The sequence below is a fragment of the Haliotis rufescens genome, unplaced genomic scaffold (genome assembly GCF_023055435.1).
Source record: "Haliotis rufescens isolate VD_foot unplaced genomic scaffold, xgHalRufe1.0.p SCAF_2, whole genome shotgun sequence".
NCBI lineage: Eukaryota > Metazoa > Mollusca > Gastropoda > Lepetellida > Haliotidae > Haliotis > Haliotis rufescens.
This window is the reverse complement of record NW_025963890.1, coordinates 4,322,870-4,340,351: the sequence shown is the minus strand read 5'-3', so window position 1 is coordinate 4,340,351 and position 17,482 is coordinate 4,322,870. Positions and strand designations below refer to the sequence as shown.

Sequence of the window (17,482 nt, the reverse complement as noted above, 5' to 3'; positions counted from 1 at the left end):
TGTGTGTGTGTGTGTGTGTGTGTGTGTGTGTCTGCTTGTACTTGACCTGACTGATGCCGATTTATATTGCTAGCCCACTGTGATACCATGCCGCAGTTTAACATGATACCCCACTCAGACACAGTATACTGACTCCGAGCCGACCAGTCCTTGTTTTAACACCTTAATGCCGAGCGCCAGACAGGGTAACAATAAGTACCAACTCTTAACGTCTTTTGGTATGACGCGGCCGGGGATCGAACCCAGCAACTTCCGCTCTCCGGGCGGACGCAATACCATTAGACCACGGAGCCCAGAGACTTCATTTTAATCAAGACTTGCCAAACATTATAGACTTGCATGGGCTGTATTGGATACATTTGTTTCAGGGTCTCTACGATAGACTACAATCCTCTAAGCGCTGTAATGGCAAACATTCCTGGAGTTGCGCCCCCTTGCCCGCTTGGCGGCGCTGCGGTAGTTACGGTCCAACATTCATCGTTGTATCCGCGGGAACATATAAACTTCAGTCGACATTGACCCACTTGCTTTTCTGTAAACAGCCGGTAGTACTTGAAGGCCTATTTCTATCATGAATTACGGAAGCTGGAAGTTGCCCGAACTGAAGACTGAGCTCAAAGCACGAGGTGCTCGAGTGTCAGGAAGAAAAATCGATCTGATAGAACGGTAAGTTTCTGATATTGCTGTTTCTCGGCTTTTCTTACTGAGCAGTTATTTTATAAGAATGTAACAGTAACTATTCCCCATTTTGTCACTTTACACAGTGCAATATTGGTATCATGGTCATTGGTAGAACATATGTTTAGTTTAGACAACTGAGATCGCTAAACAAATAACGTAAGCATCGACGCGATAATGCCGACAACATAAGTGCTTCAGTTTTCGTTCACGTAAACAACATGCCCCCGTTGCTAAGGACGCTTTGAGATGCACTGACGAGGGAAAGAGCGGTGACCACGGATCTTGTACGGAAGGTAAGTGTCAGTCACAATAATTTATTCTTCGAATTAATGACTCACTGGCAGTGTGCAAAATATTACACCCTTTTACATGCGGTTGGGATAACTTCCGGTTTATAGATTCTATAATTATTTGGGCAATCATTCAATAATACGAATATACATAGTAAATTTAAGCAGAGATAGTATCTTGGAAGCGGTCTAAGGACTGCATCGCGTTTAACTCACCAACCCCCACACAATCCATGTAACATTTTCTCCTATCTCCCCACCCCCCAATAAATGACATGTCCCGAAAAATGTATCTTAAATAATCATAATGCCCCCGTCCCTTTCTTCGTTGCTATACACATATTTGGAATTGTGATTCATCTGTGGCCAAAACATGATGTAACAAAGCGTGAGGTAGGTACTGAAATATTTGTAAAACATTAAAAATTGCTTGAGGTCTGCACCATCCGATGGCTGAAGAAAGGCTGAGGGTTATCAAGTTCATCGTCCTTTACAGTGAGTGCCTTTTAGATTTTCATATAGTTTTATTCATTTTAGCAAGTGTGATGGGTTCACACATTTATTATTTCCTCAGTGTGAAAGGTACACACATCTATTATTTAAGCCAGAAGTTTTAAAGGTTCACACATTTATTAGGGCTGAAACGATACATTGGTGCACTGGTGCATCAAGTTTTCATGCATGATACACAGTACTTTTTTACACTTGCTAAATTAAGTTTCTTACTACTTGTTTTATGACACCCAAGTGTCAGTCAAGTACTGCAAATATGATGTAATTAGCATTTCAAATTCACTACTAGAAATTTACTTTTGTACCTGCTCTGAAATATTTAGTCAAGAAGTTTCAACACAATTTGACATAAAAATGTGACCTTATGTACTGTGATGTGACCTCCCTGTATCGTTGCACCTAGAACATTTATTTCATCCTCAAGTGTGAAAGGTTCACACATTTTTTATTTCATCCACAGGTGTGAAAGGTTCACACATTTATTATTTCTTCACCAGTATGATGGGTCCATACTTTGATGTGCATAACAGCGTTTATATTTCTAATATTAAAATTAGATGTAATGAAGCTTTTGAATGGTAGTCTAACAGAGTAATCTTTAGACATCGGTTCGATTCCGGTCGAAGGCAAACACATCAAGAATCCTTATTCACTGCATGTATTTTTATTTTGTGACACAATGTCTTATTCTTGTGTTAAAATTAATATCCGTATTATTATATGTTGTTTGTTTTCTAACAAAAAAAATTATATACAATTACTGTAGTGCAAGTAAAGACATTATTACTGTACAAAAGTCAAGTTTTAGTACTGATAACAATGCAGAGATGGCTTAAGCTTCCTTACTGACAGAAATACTGATTTGTTGACTTTGGAGTTACAGGGATCTGTTCTTAAAATAATTGTACTTTTTGACAAAATGGAAACTAAGACATTTGTGTACTCCAAAAATAATTTAATAGTCCATATATTTTACAGTGATTTTTTTCAATTAGGTTTTTTCTTTTACAGTTGTTTATTTCAAATGTTTTTCAGACTCGAGAGCTATGACCGAAACTGCAATTTTGGGAGAGAGCCAGAACTTGAAGCTGAGTTTGAAATGACACTGCCCCTAGTTGAAACTTATAGGGATGTAAATGGTGACAGTCATCTTCCTTTTTTAGCATATGAAGCTATAAATTATTACTTACAGCCTTTTCAGAAGAAACTTGGTTCAAGTTCCAAGAATCTGTACACTAGTAGGTTTTTGAAATTTTTTCGTTATTCAAAACCTAATAACATGTGTTTCCTGAAGTCTGAGTGCTGTGCTGAAATGAAGAAGCATGTGACTTACAAAGTCGATATTGCAATTGATGACGATGGTTCTGTTGTGGAGGGGCAGTGTGAGTGTGCTGCAGGCCAGGGTCCATCAGGACATTGCAAACATATTTGTGCAGTGTTATATGCTATGCACAAGTTTTCAACAACTGGCGATGTTTTAACTGAAGAAACATGTACTCAAAGATTACAAACATTTCATAAAAGTAAACCCTATAAAGGCAGTCCCATAAAGGCGACTGACCTTGATTTATGCAACAGTGAATTGAATGTTATATTTGACCCACGACCAGTTCAGTATCGCCAAGTGCCAAATTACCCTGACTTTTTCCGCAATGTTTGGTTGAACCACCCTAGTGTCAATACATTTCCAGTTGCTCAAATGTTTCCTCCAGCAAATCCATTTGCTGTTAATCATGATCATGATTATCTTAAGTTATCTTTAGCTGACCAATACCTGAAATCCCAGAATATATCAGAAATATCAGATATGGACAAAACCAACCTTGAAATAATAACCCGTAAACAGTCAAAGAGCGAGGAATGGAAAACTGAACACACACAGAGAATTTCTTCTTCCAATTTTGGGAAAATTTGTTTGGCAACAGACAAAACTGATTTTCATAAACTTGCTAGATCAATGACTAAGCCTTTCGAGGACATTCAAAGTCCACCACTTAGACATGGCAGAAAATATGAAAAGGTGGCAATAAAAGCTTTTGAAAAGTCAAGTGGTTTCAAAACCTCACCATGTGGCATGTTTGTGTCAGATGTTCATCCATTTCTCGCAGCTTCACCTGATTCACTTCTCAGTGATGATACTACCATTGAAGTGAAATGTCCATTTGCATCTAAAGACCGTCTAATCTCTGAGATAACTGTTCCCTATTTGAAGGTATCTGAGGGAAAACTTACCCTTGACAAAAGCAAGCCATATTTCTTTCAAGTGCAAGGGCAGCTCTACTGTACTGGTAGAAAACAGTGCATTTTTATTGTATACACGATGAAGGATTTGAAATATTTTACTGTATCCCGAGATGACCATTTCATTGAATCTATGGTTGAAAAACTTGTGGCATTTTATGACACCTTTTTCAAAAAGGCACTACTTGACAAATTCTATTTCAGAGATTACGACAGGTATTCCTGGTAAATTTCAGTTACTGCTGATACTCATGTGTCAATGGTCATCAGCCCTATAAACAAGAAAGACAGAATTGTAGTCTCAATGTTTAATGCTGAACATATTATATTCTGCATATATGGACATTCACAAACAAAAAGTTATGAAAAAACTTGCGGGGCTCCATTTAAGGATGATATTTCACCAGATGCATGTTGACGTGAAAAGAGTTGCATCAGACAAAACCAGGTTGAACTCTGGTCCCATACATTGATGTATTCACTTGTGTAAATAAATACAATCTCAGATGTTTATTAAGACATATAGTACTTACTGTTACAGTACTATGTGACAATGGCATCCATCTCTTAATCACTCCAGTATTTATAAGTTGGATAATCTAAATATCACAACGTACACACTGGTCCCATACATGGATGCATTCACTAGTCTAAATAAATACAATCTCAGATGTCAGTTCATACTTACTGTTACATAGAGAATCTCACCCGATGTAATTTCATTGCAGCGATATCTACAGTGTAGATATCGCTTGATCTCATCCAAGCGATATCGCCTGTGGGAGCCAGTTTTGGATGATAAAGTACTATATGACCAGGCACCTCATTATCAACTACTTGAAAGAAAAAATGGTCTGTAAAAAAAAATAATCTAAATATGTATGTGAATCATTAATTGCCTGTTTTTAAATTTGATGTGATGCTATAATCAACTGACATCATTGCTGACTGGCTAGTATTGAGCACAACCACCAGTGGCTTAGTTAATGACATAAATCCTGCTGGGGTATCGTGCAGGAAGCAGAGGCACCGTAAGTCCCCATGATCCCCGGTGAGGTGGCCTAGCTTTGGTTTCTGATGGCCTATAACCCGTGTTTTAAAACTGTATAAATGATATTGTTACGTCCAAATGTGTATGAAAAAATGTTTTTAAATATACCTTTGCATTCATGAGTAAATTGTGTATATCAACTTGGTTTTGTCGCTATATGGCTGAAATAGTATTGATGTGACATTAACTTTTAACTCCTTTTGTGACGATGGCAACCATCTGTTAAGTACTCCAGTAGTTAATAGTTGGAAGATCTAAATATAGATGAAGCAGTGCAATACATAATCACAATTCAGTGTCCATACTCATAAATATCATCACTGCTTGAAGCATACTCCTTCAGCTCTATATCTGAGGAATTACAACTGTCATGTGATTATTATCTGCAGCTGAACTGTTTGAGGGAATGATAAAAAAACATTGTCATTGACTTCTTTCTTGTCATGATTGCCTTTTATAACATCTGAGAGAGCTGAAGCAACAGCACTAAGATGTGCCAAATATCTGGACCGGTCTAGCTGCTGCCAGTATCATATGAAACAAGAATACACAGCCATGGGACACAATAAATTACAATTTGTTTCTCAGTAAACATGTATCCATTGAAAAAATAATGGATATATGATCCAGAAATATACACTTCAACTTATTCAGATTTTAAGTTCGTGAAATAAAAGCAACCAGTATTTGGGTTTAATCCAAATTGCTGCCATGGAAAACAGGAAAGGGCACCAGTTCAACTTGTGTTTGATACATGTGCAAAGTTTCATAAAGTCATATGAAACAGTTTCCGAATTATGCTCGGACAAGAAATGTGTCTCTCCCACTTTGTGGCAGGGGATAATGTAACAGTACGCACCAAACAATGTCAACATTCTTAAATTCATGTCACTGATGTCATAAATGTAAAACAAATTCAGTGAGTGAGATGGGTTTAACACCACATTGAACAGGACGTTTAGCATTACATTATCATAATCTCTGATACTTACACATTTATGTTTGTACCTTGACAAAAGAGTATGATTGATTGTGGCTGCACACAAATGGTAAATTTGCTTCAAACTTGCTTTTTGACCACAGATTCCCATTCTAGTCTCAACATGATACATAATCGATAACATGTTACATTCAACTTTATCCTCATGAATATTTAGCAACAATTATCTTTAATCATGTAGCAAACGCAAATAACAGGCCTTTTTGAAAGAAATTAGAAACAAATCTCCATACTCTACGTCTGACTAACGTCCGCCTGGAATCAAAGATATTTTTAATGATTAGCAAGTAGTGGGAACAATGCACTTTTTGAAAGAACAAAGCATGAAGCAAACCGTGGTTATTTCTGTGGCTAATTTGGTTTCTGAACTGTTAAGAGGTTCAGTGAGTATTTTGAATGTTTTTGCCAGACCAATAATACGTTCAATGTGAACTCTTTTGCTTGATATTTTCCTATCACGCATAACAGTCTTGCCAGACATACGGTTTTTCTTTGAGAAGAATGTTGGCATATTAATGGTAACATCTTTTGGTGCAAAAATATCTTGTACGTTGAAACCTTTATCGGCCATAATACTATCTCCTGGGTCACACATCACTGTCAAACCACTACGCTCTACTATTTGACGATCACTTGTGGAGCCACCATACGCAGGAGACACATACGACACAAGACCACCTGGTGTGGATCCAACAAGTATTTTGATAGTATTTCGATTTTTATACGTTGAGTATGTAGACTGCTGAGCTATGGGACGTTTTGGTTTCTGGATAGGGCATTCAGTACCATCAATGATAATTCGTGTGGATGGAAATTTGGATTTGAAATCAGAAGGACAAAAATAGTGCACTAAGTCTCGTTCTGGCCAGTTATCAAGCTCACTCCACTGTCTATACATAAAATTTACCCAGGTGATCCATACATTTAATACAGTTTTCTCTGAAATTCCAAAATGAAGACCAAGTTCAAAGTTAGTCTTATGTCGGCGCAGTTTCATAAGTGTTAAAAGCAATTGATTTTCCACACTGATAGTCATACTGTCAACTTTGCTGTACAAATAATTTAGGTGATATGCACAAGGACCCAAACTTGCAAGTACAAAGGTGAAGTCTGTATAGTTTGACAGTCCTGTATAAAACAAAATTGCTGCAGCATTAAACATAATACTTTGTAATGAAAGCATTGGAAATTTGTCTGTCTGAGCTGATGTACTTTCATATTCAACCTCTGCACTATCTGCAGAACAAATGTTTAAGTCGGTATTCATGTCATCAAACTCAACATTGTCAATTATTTCCTCCCCAGCTACCTCACTGAGATCACATTCAATATAACAATCTGTATCCATTGCTTTAAATGTCCTCTTTTGGCTCTCACGTCTTTCAATGCGGGATTTCCTTAATCCTCCATCGGCCTCAAGTGCGTTGGCTGATGCAGTCCAGGGAAAGATTGATGGTACAGCATCTGGTTTTCTCTGTTTCCTCAGAGGTGTACACCCTGGGGAAAACAGTAGTAGATTATTATTTTCCAAACAGATATTGTGCAATCTTTTTACTACCAGTTGTGAGATAGCTTTTTATGATTAGATTTAAGTTAATTTGCAGGGAAATAAAAAATTTCTATTGGCACGATATGTTTTGTCACATTATGAACATAATAGTGATACACATCAATACATTAGAAAAGTAAACAAACATTTAAATTAAGGAAAATTATGATATAAATTAGCTGACAATTTTCGTAGATATAGTCTCAACATTACATACATCTAATGCCTGATACAGAGAAGTGTCTATAAGTTCAACACGTACACATGACACTATTCTGACAAATACATATCAAAAGTGAACAAACATGAACCTGTATTCTTGAATCATCTGTGCCTCATCTCTGTGGAAAACAAGCACCTGCAGGAAAATGTAACATGACACATTAAAGGCAAAAACGTCAAATATGTGTTGACATTCCTGGTAATCATCAATTCAACAAATTAAAGAAGAAAGCTAAGAAGGGTTATGGTCAAACATCAACAACTTCATAAACAGGAATATAATGGTGGTAAACAGGGTTTTACCTTAATTAACTGGGTATGCACTAGACCCCCAGTAATTGATTTCAAAGGCCCTTGCATGAAATATATGAGGGTCAAACCTAAACATAACCATGATCACTGACTGGCAAAAAAATGGCTACTATAGTAAGGCCTAAATGACACATTATTTCTATCTTGGTTTTAAAAAAACAATGAAATATACTCATAGGTTCACATGCAAACACACACAAAACATGATTACATTAGAATTAGCCAATACTAAAATTTACTTGCCTACTCTGACAGGAGGGAACTAAAATTATTGTGAAAAAAATCACACACTTCGAAGTTTTAAGAATCTTTACTCAATTTAACTCAATGACAAAATCAAACTATCTGTGAAAATAAGTGCGTCCCGCGGGACGGAACAAATTCTATTTTGTCTGCGTCCATTCTTCACATTTCTGCATACTGGATACACATTTCTGAGTCACGTAAAACCCTCTTCGTAATTTCAATGCAAGAAAATATAACAAATATAATTGGCATGCACGTTAATTAAATCTGCCAACGAATAGAAACATAACAAGGTACACAAATATCTTACCATAACTAGTTACAGCAATGAAATCAGACGGTCTGAAGTGGGAATGACACACAACACTGTGAGGTGACGGTTTCCACATCTTGCCTTGGTTTGATTCGTCGCTCCTCCGAATAGCTATCAACCATCGTTTCAGCAACATGGGTTCTCTCGGAAACGACAAACCACCTCGATTGCAGCATCCCGGGACACAGCAGCACGTCGAAGGCATCGTAAATACTTCGTTGTAGTTGTTGGTCGTGCAAATATCTATGAACCGCGTAATATACCGGAAGTACGCGCAGGACCGTAGCGTTTGGCGCCATCTATTGGCGAAGTAGTAAAGGGGCATAACTGAGGAATGTTGGCCATTCGCAGTGCAGAGCCGCGTCCCGCAGCTGTGCTTTTGTTTGTTTGTTTGTTTGTTGTTTAACGCCCCAGTCCGCAATATTCCAGCTATATGACGGCGGTCGGTAAGTGATCGAGTCTGGACCAGACAGTCCAGTGATTGACATCATGAGCATCGATCCACGCAATTGGGATGAGATGACATGCATCAACAAAGTCAGCGAGCCTGACCACCCGATCCAGTTAGTCGCCTCTCACAACAAGCATAGTCGCCTTTATGGCAAGCATGGGTTGCTGATGAAGACCTATTCTATCCCGGATCTTCACGGGTCCCCTCATCTGTGCAAGAAACCAGTGATCGCCCTGATTATGTGCGTAAGTTTGTCAACAGTATACCGATCTCGTGGGTTTCACCAACGTGGTAAACATTTCAGACCTGCCTCACTTCGGGCTTTCCTCCCACATTATGCTGACACGCCGTGATATAACTGGAATACTGTTCATTGCGGAGTTAAAACAAATTCACTCACTCGTTCACTGAAACGCTGCATGTCGAGCCAAAACCATTGGGGTCATTAGGGATAACTAAGGATATGGGGGAAGTAAACCAAGATGAGGGAGCTTGCAGCTTGATAACGGTGTTAGAGCCTACACCTAAACGTCGCTCCTAATTGTAATAAAGAAGTTGTTCATCCTTATATCTTATCCTTACTTAGTATTCCAACTTCTAAATGCCTCTCAAAGAAGTAAAAAAAGGGATAAAGTTCGGATTTTACATCATCTTCATCCACTACTGATCTGCAATCTCAGCTGCGCCAAGAACCACAAGGTTGTTACAGTCGTCCCTCCCGACATAGATTCCGTTGTAACCCATGCTTGCCGTAAAGGGTGACTATGCTTGTCGTAAAAGGCGACTAACGGGATCGGGTGGTCAGGCTCGCTGACTTGGTTGATGCATGTCATCGATCCCAATTGCGTGGATCGAGGCTCATGATATTAATCACTGGATTGTCTGGTCCAGACTCGATTATTTACAGACCGCCGTCATATAGCTGGAATATTGCTGAGTGCGGCGTTAAACTACAAACCAACCAACCAACCCTCCTGACATAAATGGACTCCGCCCCAGGGTGTCAGTGCCGACATGTGACTGAATCACATCACGATGTAAGACGAATACGTGCAATCAAGGAGGACCACGGATAACATCTTTGTTGTTGAGACATTGATCAGTAAATATCTTTCCTACAAAAAAGGTCGACTATACTGTGCTTTCATCGATCTAAAAGGGGCATTTGATTCTGTGTATAGAAATGGTTTATTTTTCAAACTATGGAAGGGTGGTATCAAGGGACGAGTATTTAGAGTTCTTAAAAATATGTATAAATCTGTCAAATCTTGTGTTTCATTAGATTGTGGTCTTACAGATTTCTTTGATTGTATGTCAGGTGTTAGACAGGGATGTCAGCTGTCTCCATTTTTATTCTCATTTTTTATTAATGACATTGTCGAGGAGTTGGAGTGTGATGCTCATGGTGTTACCTTACATACTCTAGAACTGTTCATCTTGTTGTTCGCCGATGACATTATTTTAATGGACGTGTCAGTTGTTGGTCTTCAAAAGCGACTTGATAAACTATCTTTATATTGTGATAAATGGAAACTTACTATTAATACTGATAAAAGTAAAGTTGTCATTTTTAGAAATCAGGAAAACTTAGAAATCAGGAAAAATTTAGGATAGGAAATGATGATGTCACCACAGTATCGAATTATAAGTATCTCGGTGTCCAGTTATCCTCTTCTGGCTCGTGGAGTTTAACTCAGAAGACATTAGCCCAGAAGATGATTCAAATCCTCCAGTCTAGACTAGGTAAATTCTCATATCTGCCACCAGATGTCTGTTTCAAAATTTTTGATGTAAAAGTGTTACCAATTTTGACATATGCATCGGAAGTTTGGGGATTCCATGCATCACCTGACATTGAAAATGTGCACAGTAAATTCTGTAAATTGACTTTGGGTTTGAGTAGAAACACACCAAATAGCTTTGTAAAATCTGTCTTGATGAGAAACTCCGTCAAAGTGTCACATTATTTAAAAATTATAAAATTTTGGCTTCGACTATTGATACAAGATAATAATTTGATTTTGAAAAAAACATATAGTTTTCAATATAAAAGGGCAGAGAATGGCAACGCTTGCTGGGCACTCAAGGTTAAATCATTGCTGTTTTCTTACGGATTTGCAGAGGTATGGCTACAACAGGGTGTTGGTAGATCTGACTTATTCTTACATCAGTTTAGGCAAAGGAGCGTAGACATTGAAAATCAAGTGTTGCACAATAATTGTGAATCTTGTTCTAAGCTTGAGGGCGGTCGGGTAGCCTAGTGGTTAAAGCGTTCGCTCGTCACGCCGAAGACCCGGGTTCGATTCCCGACATGGGTACAATGTGTGAAGCCCATTTCTGGTGTCCCCCGCCGTGATATTGCTCGAATATTGCTAAAAGCGGCGTAAAATCATACTCACTCACTCACTCACTCTAAGCTTGAATTGTTCTCTGCAGTAAGGGATAAATTTTCATATAATAACTGGATTCGATTAATTGATGTAACATTATTTCGAATTAATATCTTGAATTTTCTCGGATCCAATCATCGTCTTATGGTTGAAACAGGCAGATATCATAATATACCAAGACATGAACGTTTCTGTCCCCTCTGTGTTGTAAGTGCTATCGAAGATGAGTTCCACTTTTGTATGGTGTGTCCGTTCTATCTTGATCTGCGGTCTAATCTCATACCCAATTATTATCACATGTTTCCAAGTCGTGAGAAAATGTTCTTATTATTCAGCTCTACTAATCAAAGTATTTGCAACAATTTAGCAAAATATATATTTCTTGCTGGTAAGAAACGTAATTCCATTTTCAAGGGAATACCTGTGTCATATAATTAACCCCAATATTAACAGTTTGAACACTGCATTGTAAATCTTATAATTCAGCGCTCTGTCACATTTGTATGCCATCATGCTCTGCACGTGTATAATGGGCCGGTGGCCTCATTACCTGAATAAAAGCATCATTCAAGGAGGAAGGAGGAAGACCCACTTCCGACAGATGGCTCTAATTTGCGCTACCTCTGACGAATGTCGTAAAGACGTGTTATGACGTTACCACAGCAACATGTCAATTTCTTTTTTAAGTCACATAGGTGAGAGATTCTGTCTGCCAAAGTAATGGTACAGAGGTTTAATTAAGATCTTAAAGGTACATTGGCCCAACGGAACATCGATAAGTGATGTATTCGTGATCACTGACAACCGTACTATTTCCCTTCATGGTCAGGCACACTACAAAAACATGGACATCTTAAAAAAGAAACACTTAACTATGTAATTCATTTAGGAAACTTCTTTGATTTGTTTGATTGTTTTTAACACCACACTCAGCAATATTCCATCAATATGACGGAGGTCTGTAAATAATCGAGTCTGGACCAAGCAATCCAGTGACTGACATCATTAGCATCGATCCATGCAATTGGGATACGATGACATGCATCAACCAAGTCAGCTAGCTGACCATCCGATCCCGTTAGTCGCCTTTTATGACAAGTATAGTCGCCTTTTACGACAAGCATGGGTTGCTGAAGACCTATTCTCTACCTGGATCTTCACGGGTATGAGAGACCATCTCTGAGACGAGTTGAAGCCGTTATGAGGTGAGGAGAAAATGCGGTTTAACGTCGCCGCGGTCAAGACTATTCCATTTTTAACGACGTGCATGTATCGCTGATCGTACTCGTCCGGCATTTATAACGACGTGCAGGTATCGCAACTCATACTCGTCCGGCATTTATAGCGACGTGCATGTATCGCTACTCGTACTCGTCCGGCATTTATAACGACGTGCATGTATCGCTGATCGTACTCGTCCGGCATTTATAACGACGTGCATGTATCGCTGATCGTACTCGTCCGGCATTTATAGCGACGTGCATGTATCGCTACTCGTACTCGTCCGGCATTTATAACGACGTGCATGTATCGCTGATCGTACTCGTCCGGCATTTATAACGACGTGCATGTATCGCTGATCGTACTCGTCCGGCATTTATAGCGACGTGCATGTATCGCTACTCGTACTCGTCCGGCATTTATAACGACGTGCATGTATCGCTGATCGTACTCGTCCGGCATTTATAACGACGTGCATGTATCGCTGATCGTACTCGTCCGGCATTTATAACGACGTGCATGTATCGCTGATCGTACTCGTCCGGCATTTATAGCGACGTGCATGTATCGCTACTCGTACTCGTCCGGTCTTAAAACGACGTGCATGTATCGCTGATCGTACTCGTCCGGCATTTATAGCGACGTGCATGTATCGCTACTCGTACTCGTCCGGCATTTATAGCGACGTGCATGTATCGCAACTCGTACTCGTCCGGTCTTATAACGACGTGCATGTATCGCTACTCGTCCTCGTCCGGACTTAAGCTCCGGACTCTGACCCGACCAGACCTTATTTGAACCCCTGAATAGCGAACGCCAGGAAGGGTAACGGCAATTACACAATAGCTCTGTTTGTTGTCACAGGCGTTCATTTCCGTGAATCACGTACCTGCCATGCAAAAGAAGCTGCACGTGCCCTGGCATTCATTTGCACGTGCAAACAGATGGAACGTGAAGGTTTCTTAAAATGAAGGTCGTAAAATATGGTTCCTAACCTCAACCTTGGGGTTTCTTGAGTAGGTGCTTTGCATCAAACTTGAACCTTAAGTTAAAGGTTAGTAACTAGTAAGTTCCATGTTTTAACGCCTTTAGGTATGACGCGCCAGTAGACCGAACCACCGTCCTTTCTCCGATCAGATGCTCTTTCCACTCCACCGCGGACTCTGTAAGTGAGATGAGGTGAAATGGGGTTGAACGTCGCGTTAAAGGTTATTGCACTTATATCGCGACGTAAATGCACGTGTGTGTGTTTGTTTGTGGGTATGTGGCTGCTTGTACTGATCCAGACTTATGCGGTTTATAGCGCTAGTCCACTGAAATACCATGCCGCAGTTTAACATGGAAACACCACTCAGACACAGTACACCGACTCCGAGCCGATCAATCCTTGTTCTATTTATCCCCTTATCGGGATCCAGGTAGGGTGACAATAAGTACAATCATTTAACATGTTTTGGTATGACGCGGTCCGGGGATCGAACCACCGATTTTCTAGTCTCCAGGCAGACGCTCTCTCTATTACACGACTGAGGCGGTCTTATGCTAAAGTATACTACCTAAAGATGGCCGTACACCACCATACAACATGAAATCTTATTGTGGTGCTACTGTACTTGACTTGAGTGGTTGAGTGAGTTGGATGTTACATCGATTTTAGCTTTGTTCCAGCAACATCACGACAAGGGACACCAGAAATAGGCGTGACACATGTGGGGAATCGAACCCGGGCCTTCGGCGTGACGAGCGTACGCTTTAACAACTAGGCTACCCCACAGCCCCTACTTGACTTGAAACAGTGGGTGGTTGAATGACTGATAAATAGTGGCAAGGAATTTGTCATGTAATCGAGTTCTCGAGTTTGAATGGTGTGTTTTAATACATTTATATGTCATCGAGAGAAACCTGGTATTCGTTCTACAAATGTTCGACACATTTCGAATGGATCTTCGTCTGTGGTTGTCTGCTGACTTCGGCAAAGGTCTTAATTACAGTAAACTACGGTTATAACGAACTCAAAGGGACTACTAATTTTAGTTCGTTATAACCGTAATTCGTTATAAGCATATATACAGCATAACTACAGCATATAGTCGGGACTAAAAAGTTAGTTCGTCATATCCGTTAGTTCGTTATAAGCGTGTTCGTTGTAACCGTAGTTTACTTTATACGCAAGTATCTAATATACTTTCGATAAAAGCGATAACACGACCGCAGGACCACGAATGAAGAAGCCCTGTTCGCATGCGCAACTTTTGCTTACGTATGCAAAATTACAATGGTCATGCTTGTCCCTTTATCATCATCATCATCATCATCATAGTGATGACTGATTGACGAAGTTGGGTTTTACGCCGCTTTGAACAGTATTCCAGTTACATTCCGACGTGCCGTCTTAAAGTGGGAGGAAAGCTCGAAGTGATGCAGGTCACAAACGTTTACCACATTCGTGAACCTCACGGGCACGGGTATGGTGCTGCAAACCTAGAAACATAATGGGGGTTCGAACCCACAACCACAGATTTCTGGCGTTCCCAAAGCGATGATGGTGGTGGGGATATTGGAGACTTTGAGGGCGATAGGGGTGATGTTAGCTACGGTAATGAAAATTCCGTCTCTAAAGTATCATTCCTTTTCATGTTATGAACGAACGGCGTTAAGAGGCTGTATTGTCAATGAGTCGGACAAATGATCTTATTAAACCAAGCCCTGTGGTCCTTAGGGCGGTCGGGTAGCCTAGTGGTTAAAGCGTTCGCTCGTCACGCCGAAGACCCGGGTTCGATTCCCGACATGGGTACAATGTGTGAAGCCCATTTCTGGTGTCCCCCGCCGTGATATTGCTGGAATATTGCTAGAAGCGGCGTAAAACCATACTCACTCACTCACTCACCTGTGGTCCTTCCCTGGCTTCCAGCTAATGGGATGTTATTGAGGCACTCAGTATTTCCTGGGTCATTACTGAAATATGCTATAGTAGTCTTTAAGCTTAATAGTATTCGGTAATTAAAACAGTGATTAAAGCGATAAACCCCTTTCCATAGCCATAGGACATGTCGGTGTGCGATTGTACTAGTCCGACTGTATGAGCATGTGTTAATGAATCACTATCAAAATAATAGGGGTGATACCAGGTGTTCGCGTAAGGGTGAACGTATTCTGGGCCACCGGCGGTATCCATGCAACACATGCAAAGGCAAGTCAATTTTTCACCTAATAAAACACGAAAACATAGTTTCCCCACATTCCCCTAAACCTTGAGCATCCGTAAACTTCGCTACAGTCTGTCATTGACTAACTATAATCATGTCACCTGCACGTGGCTAATTCTATGTAAGTCGTCACAGCTTACTTCATCAGGTATCCTCCCCTGCTGCGTTGAACATTAACGCCCTATGCGGCTGTGAATCATTTGTTTGGTATGAGCAGCATCTGCCGGAAATACAGTGACGTAAACAGGAACCGTTTTTGATATGTCTTTATTGTAGTTCTACACGTTGCAGATGGTTTAACGACTTTGGCAATTACCTTGTTCCACTGTTAACAGATATATCATACCTGGTCCCATTGCTCCAATGCGTAGGTAGCTATGTGCATCTATATTTGAAAGACAGGAACCCAGTCGAAAAAGTGGCTTATAGACAGGAGTCCATTGATTTATATATTCCATACAACTAGTGTCCTTATATAATTACGATATATATGACATTATCCGTTATGTATGGCCCGAAGAGGCTCGTTGGAACTGAAAGCACTCCTCTGTAAATAGATTGCTCTAAGTTTGTATTTCTGTCTATATGAGTGAGTGAGTGAGTGAGTGAGTGGGTGGGTGGGTGGGTGAGTGAGTGAGTGAGTGAGTGAGTGAGTGAGTTGGGTTTAACGCCCCTTTTAACGGTTGTCCAGTTACATCATGGCGTGTCAGCTAAATGTGGGAGGAAAGCTCGAAGTGATGCAGGTCTCAGACTTCTACTACATCGGTGAAACCCACGAGCACGGGTATGGTGCTGACAAAACTATCAACACAATCCGAGCGAACCGGAATTCGAACCCTCAATCATTGGAGCCCATGGGACATTGTGGCATTTACGGTAAACACTAATGTTCGCACCACCCATTAACTAACACGTAACACAAACAGTACTCTTTTCCTGAATACTGAAACAATGAATTAAATCACAATTCCCCCAAGAATGGCTGTGATCGATGAGTATATTTGACTATTTTTACAATTCCATCTGCAGATCAGATAGAATTACCTAACGCTAAAATATCCTTTCCTTAATTCATTAAATGCTACGAGTGGTCCATTAAAACCTGTACAATAACTATCACTAAACAATCAATAACGCCAATGTTTCTACTTAATCGGACAACTATGAAAACACACTGGTTACGGTGCATGAAACGTGTACACCGAGAACACAATCTGTATCCCGTAGGAAATCAAGTATTTAGAACATTCCGGAACCAATCATTTTGTTTCAAAAAACTGCACCAAACCCATGATTGAAATATACTAGTCTCAATTTCTATCTGTCCTTTCCATTTTGTCACTGTCTATAGATATTTGATAACGGTTATTGCATTTGCACGGGGGTGACAAAAGGAAGTTTGTATCAGATTACGGACATGCATTGGCACTCTCTGGCGAGCCGGTCCGTCACGCCGACTCCGTACATGTACTTGTATTATGCCATGAATCGCTGTCATGCTTGTATCCGTTAACCAGTGTCGCAACTACGGCTACAAAAAGACAATGGGATTGCTGTGAGACAAATGTAATAACGGCACATTGATCGAACTGATGTTCGCCGGTGTGGATGCAAACGGTGACGCGGAAGGCGGCTCCGTGTCGCTGGTGACGTGTGCAGCCTGTCTCGGTCCTATTTGTCGAATGGTTCGGTACAGTAGTTTTGTGATCGCTTTTAACAGCAGTTGTCGTGGTATTGTGAGTTTGGATGGCGATAATGTAATGTAAACGATCTTTCATCAACGGACTTGTTTACAT

At 40.1% G+C, this 17,482-nt stretch overlaps 2 protein-coding genes across 2 annotated transcripts; one reads left to right on the top strand and one right to left on the bottom strand.

Annotated features, from left to right (window-relative positions):
- The first annotated feature begins 410 nt into the window (after positions 1–410).
- LOC125382016 lies at positions 411–4,661 on the top strand. Its single transcript, XM_048399523.1, has 2 exons — positions 411–666; positions 2,520–4,661. The coding sequence occupies exons 1-2, from the start codon at positions 572–574 to the stop codon at positions 3,952–3,954; spliced, it is 1,530 nt and encodes a 509-aa protein (XP_048255480.1). The 5' UTR covers positions 411–571; the 3' UTR covers positions 3,955–4,661.
- On the bottom strand, positions 4,019–8,754 carry LOC124128732. The gene is made up of 3 exons (XM_046492178.2): positions 8,416–8,754; positions 7,637–7,683; positions 4,019–7,273 (listed from the first exon to the last, which is right to left on the bottom strand). Exon 3 carries the CDS (start codon positions 7,122–7,124, stop codon positions 6,057–6,059), a length of 1,068 nt encoding a protein of 355 aa, XP_046348134.2. The 5' UTR covers positions 7,125–7,273; positions 7,637–7,683; positions 8,416–8,754; the 3' UTR covers positions 4,019–6,056.
- Positions 8,755–17,482: the final 8,728 nt, after the last annotated feature.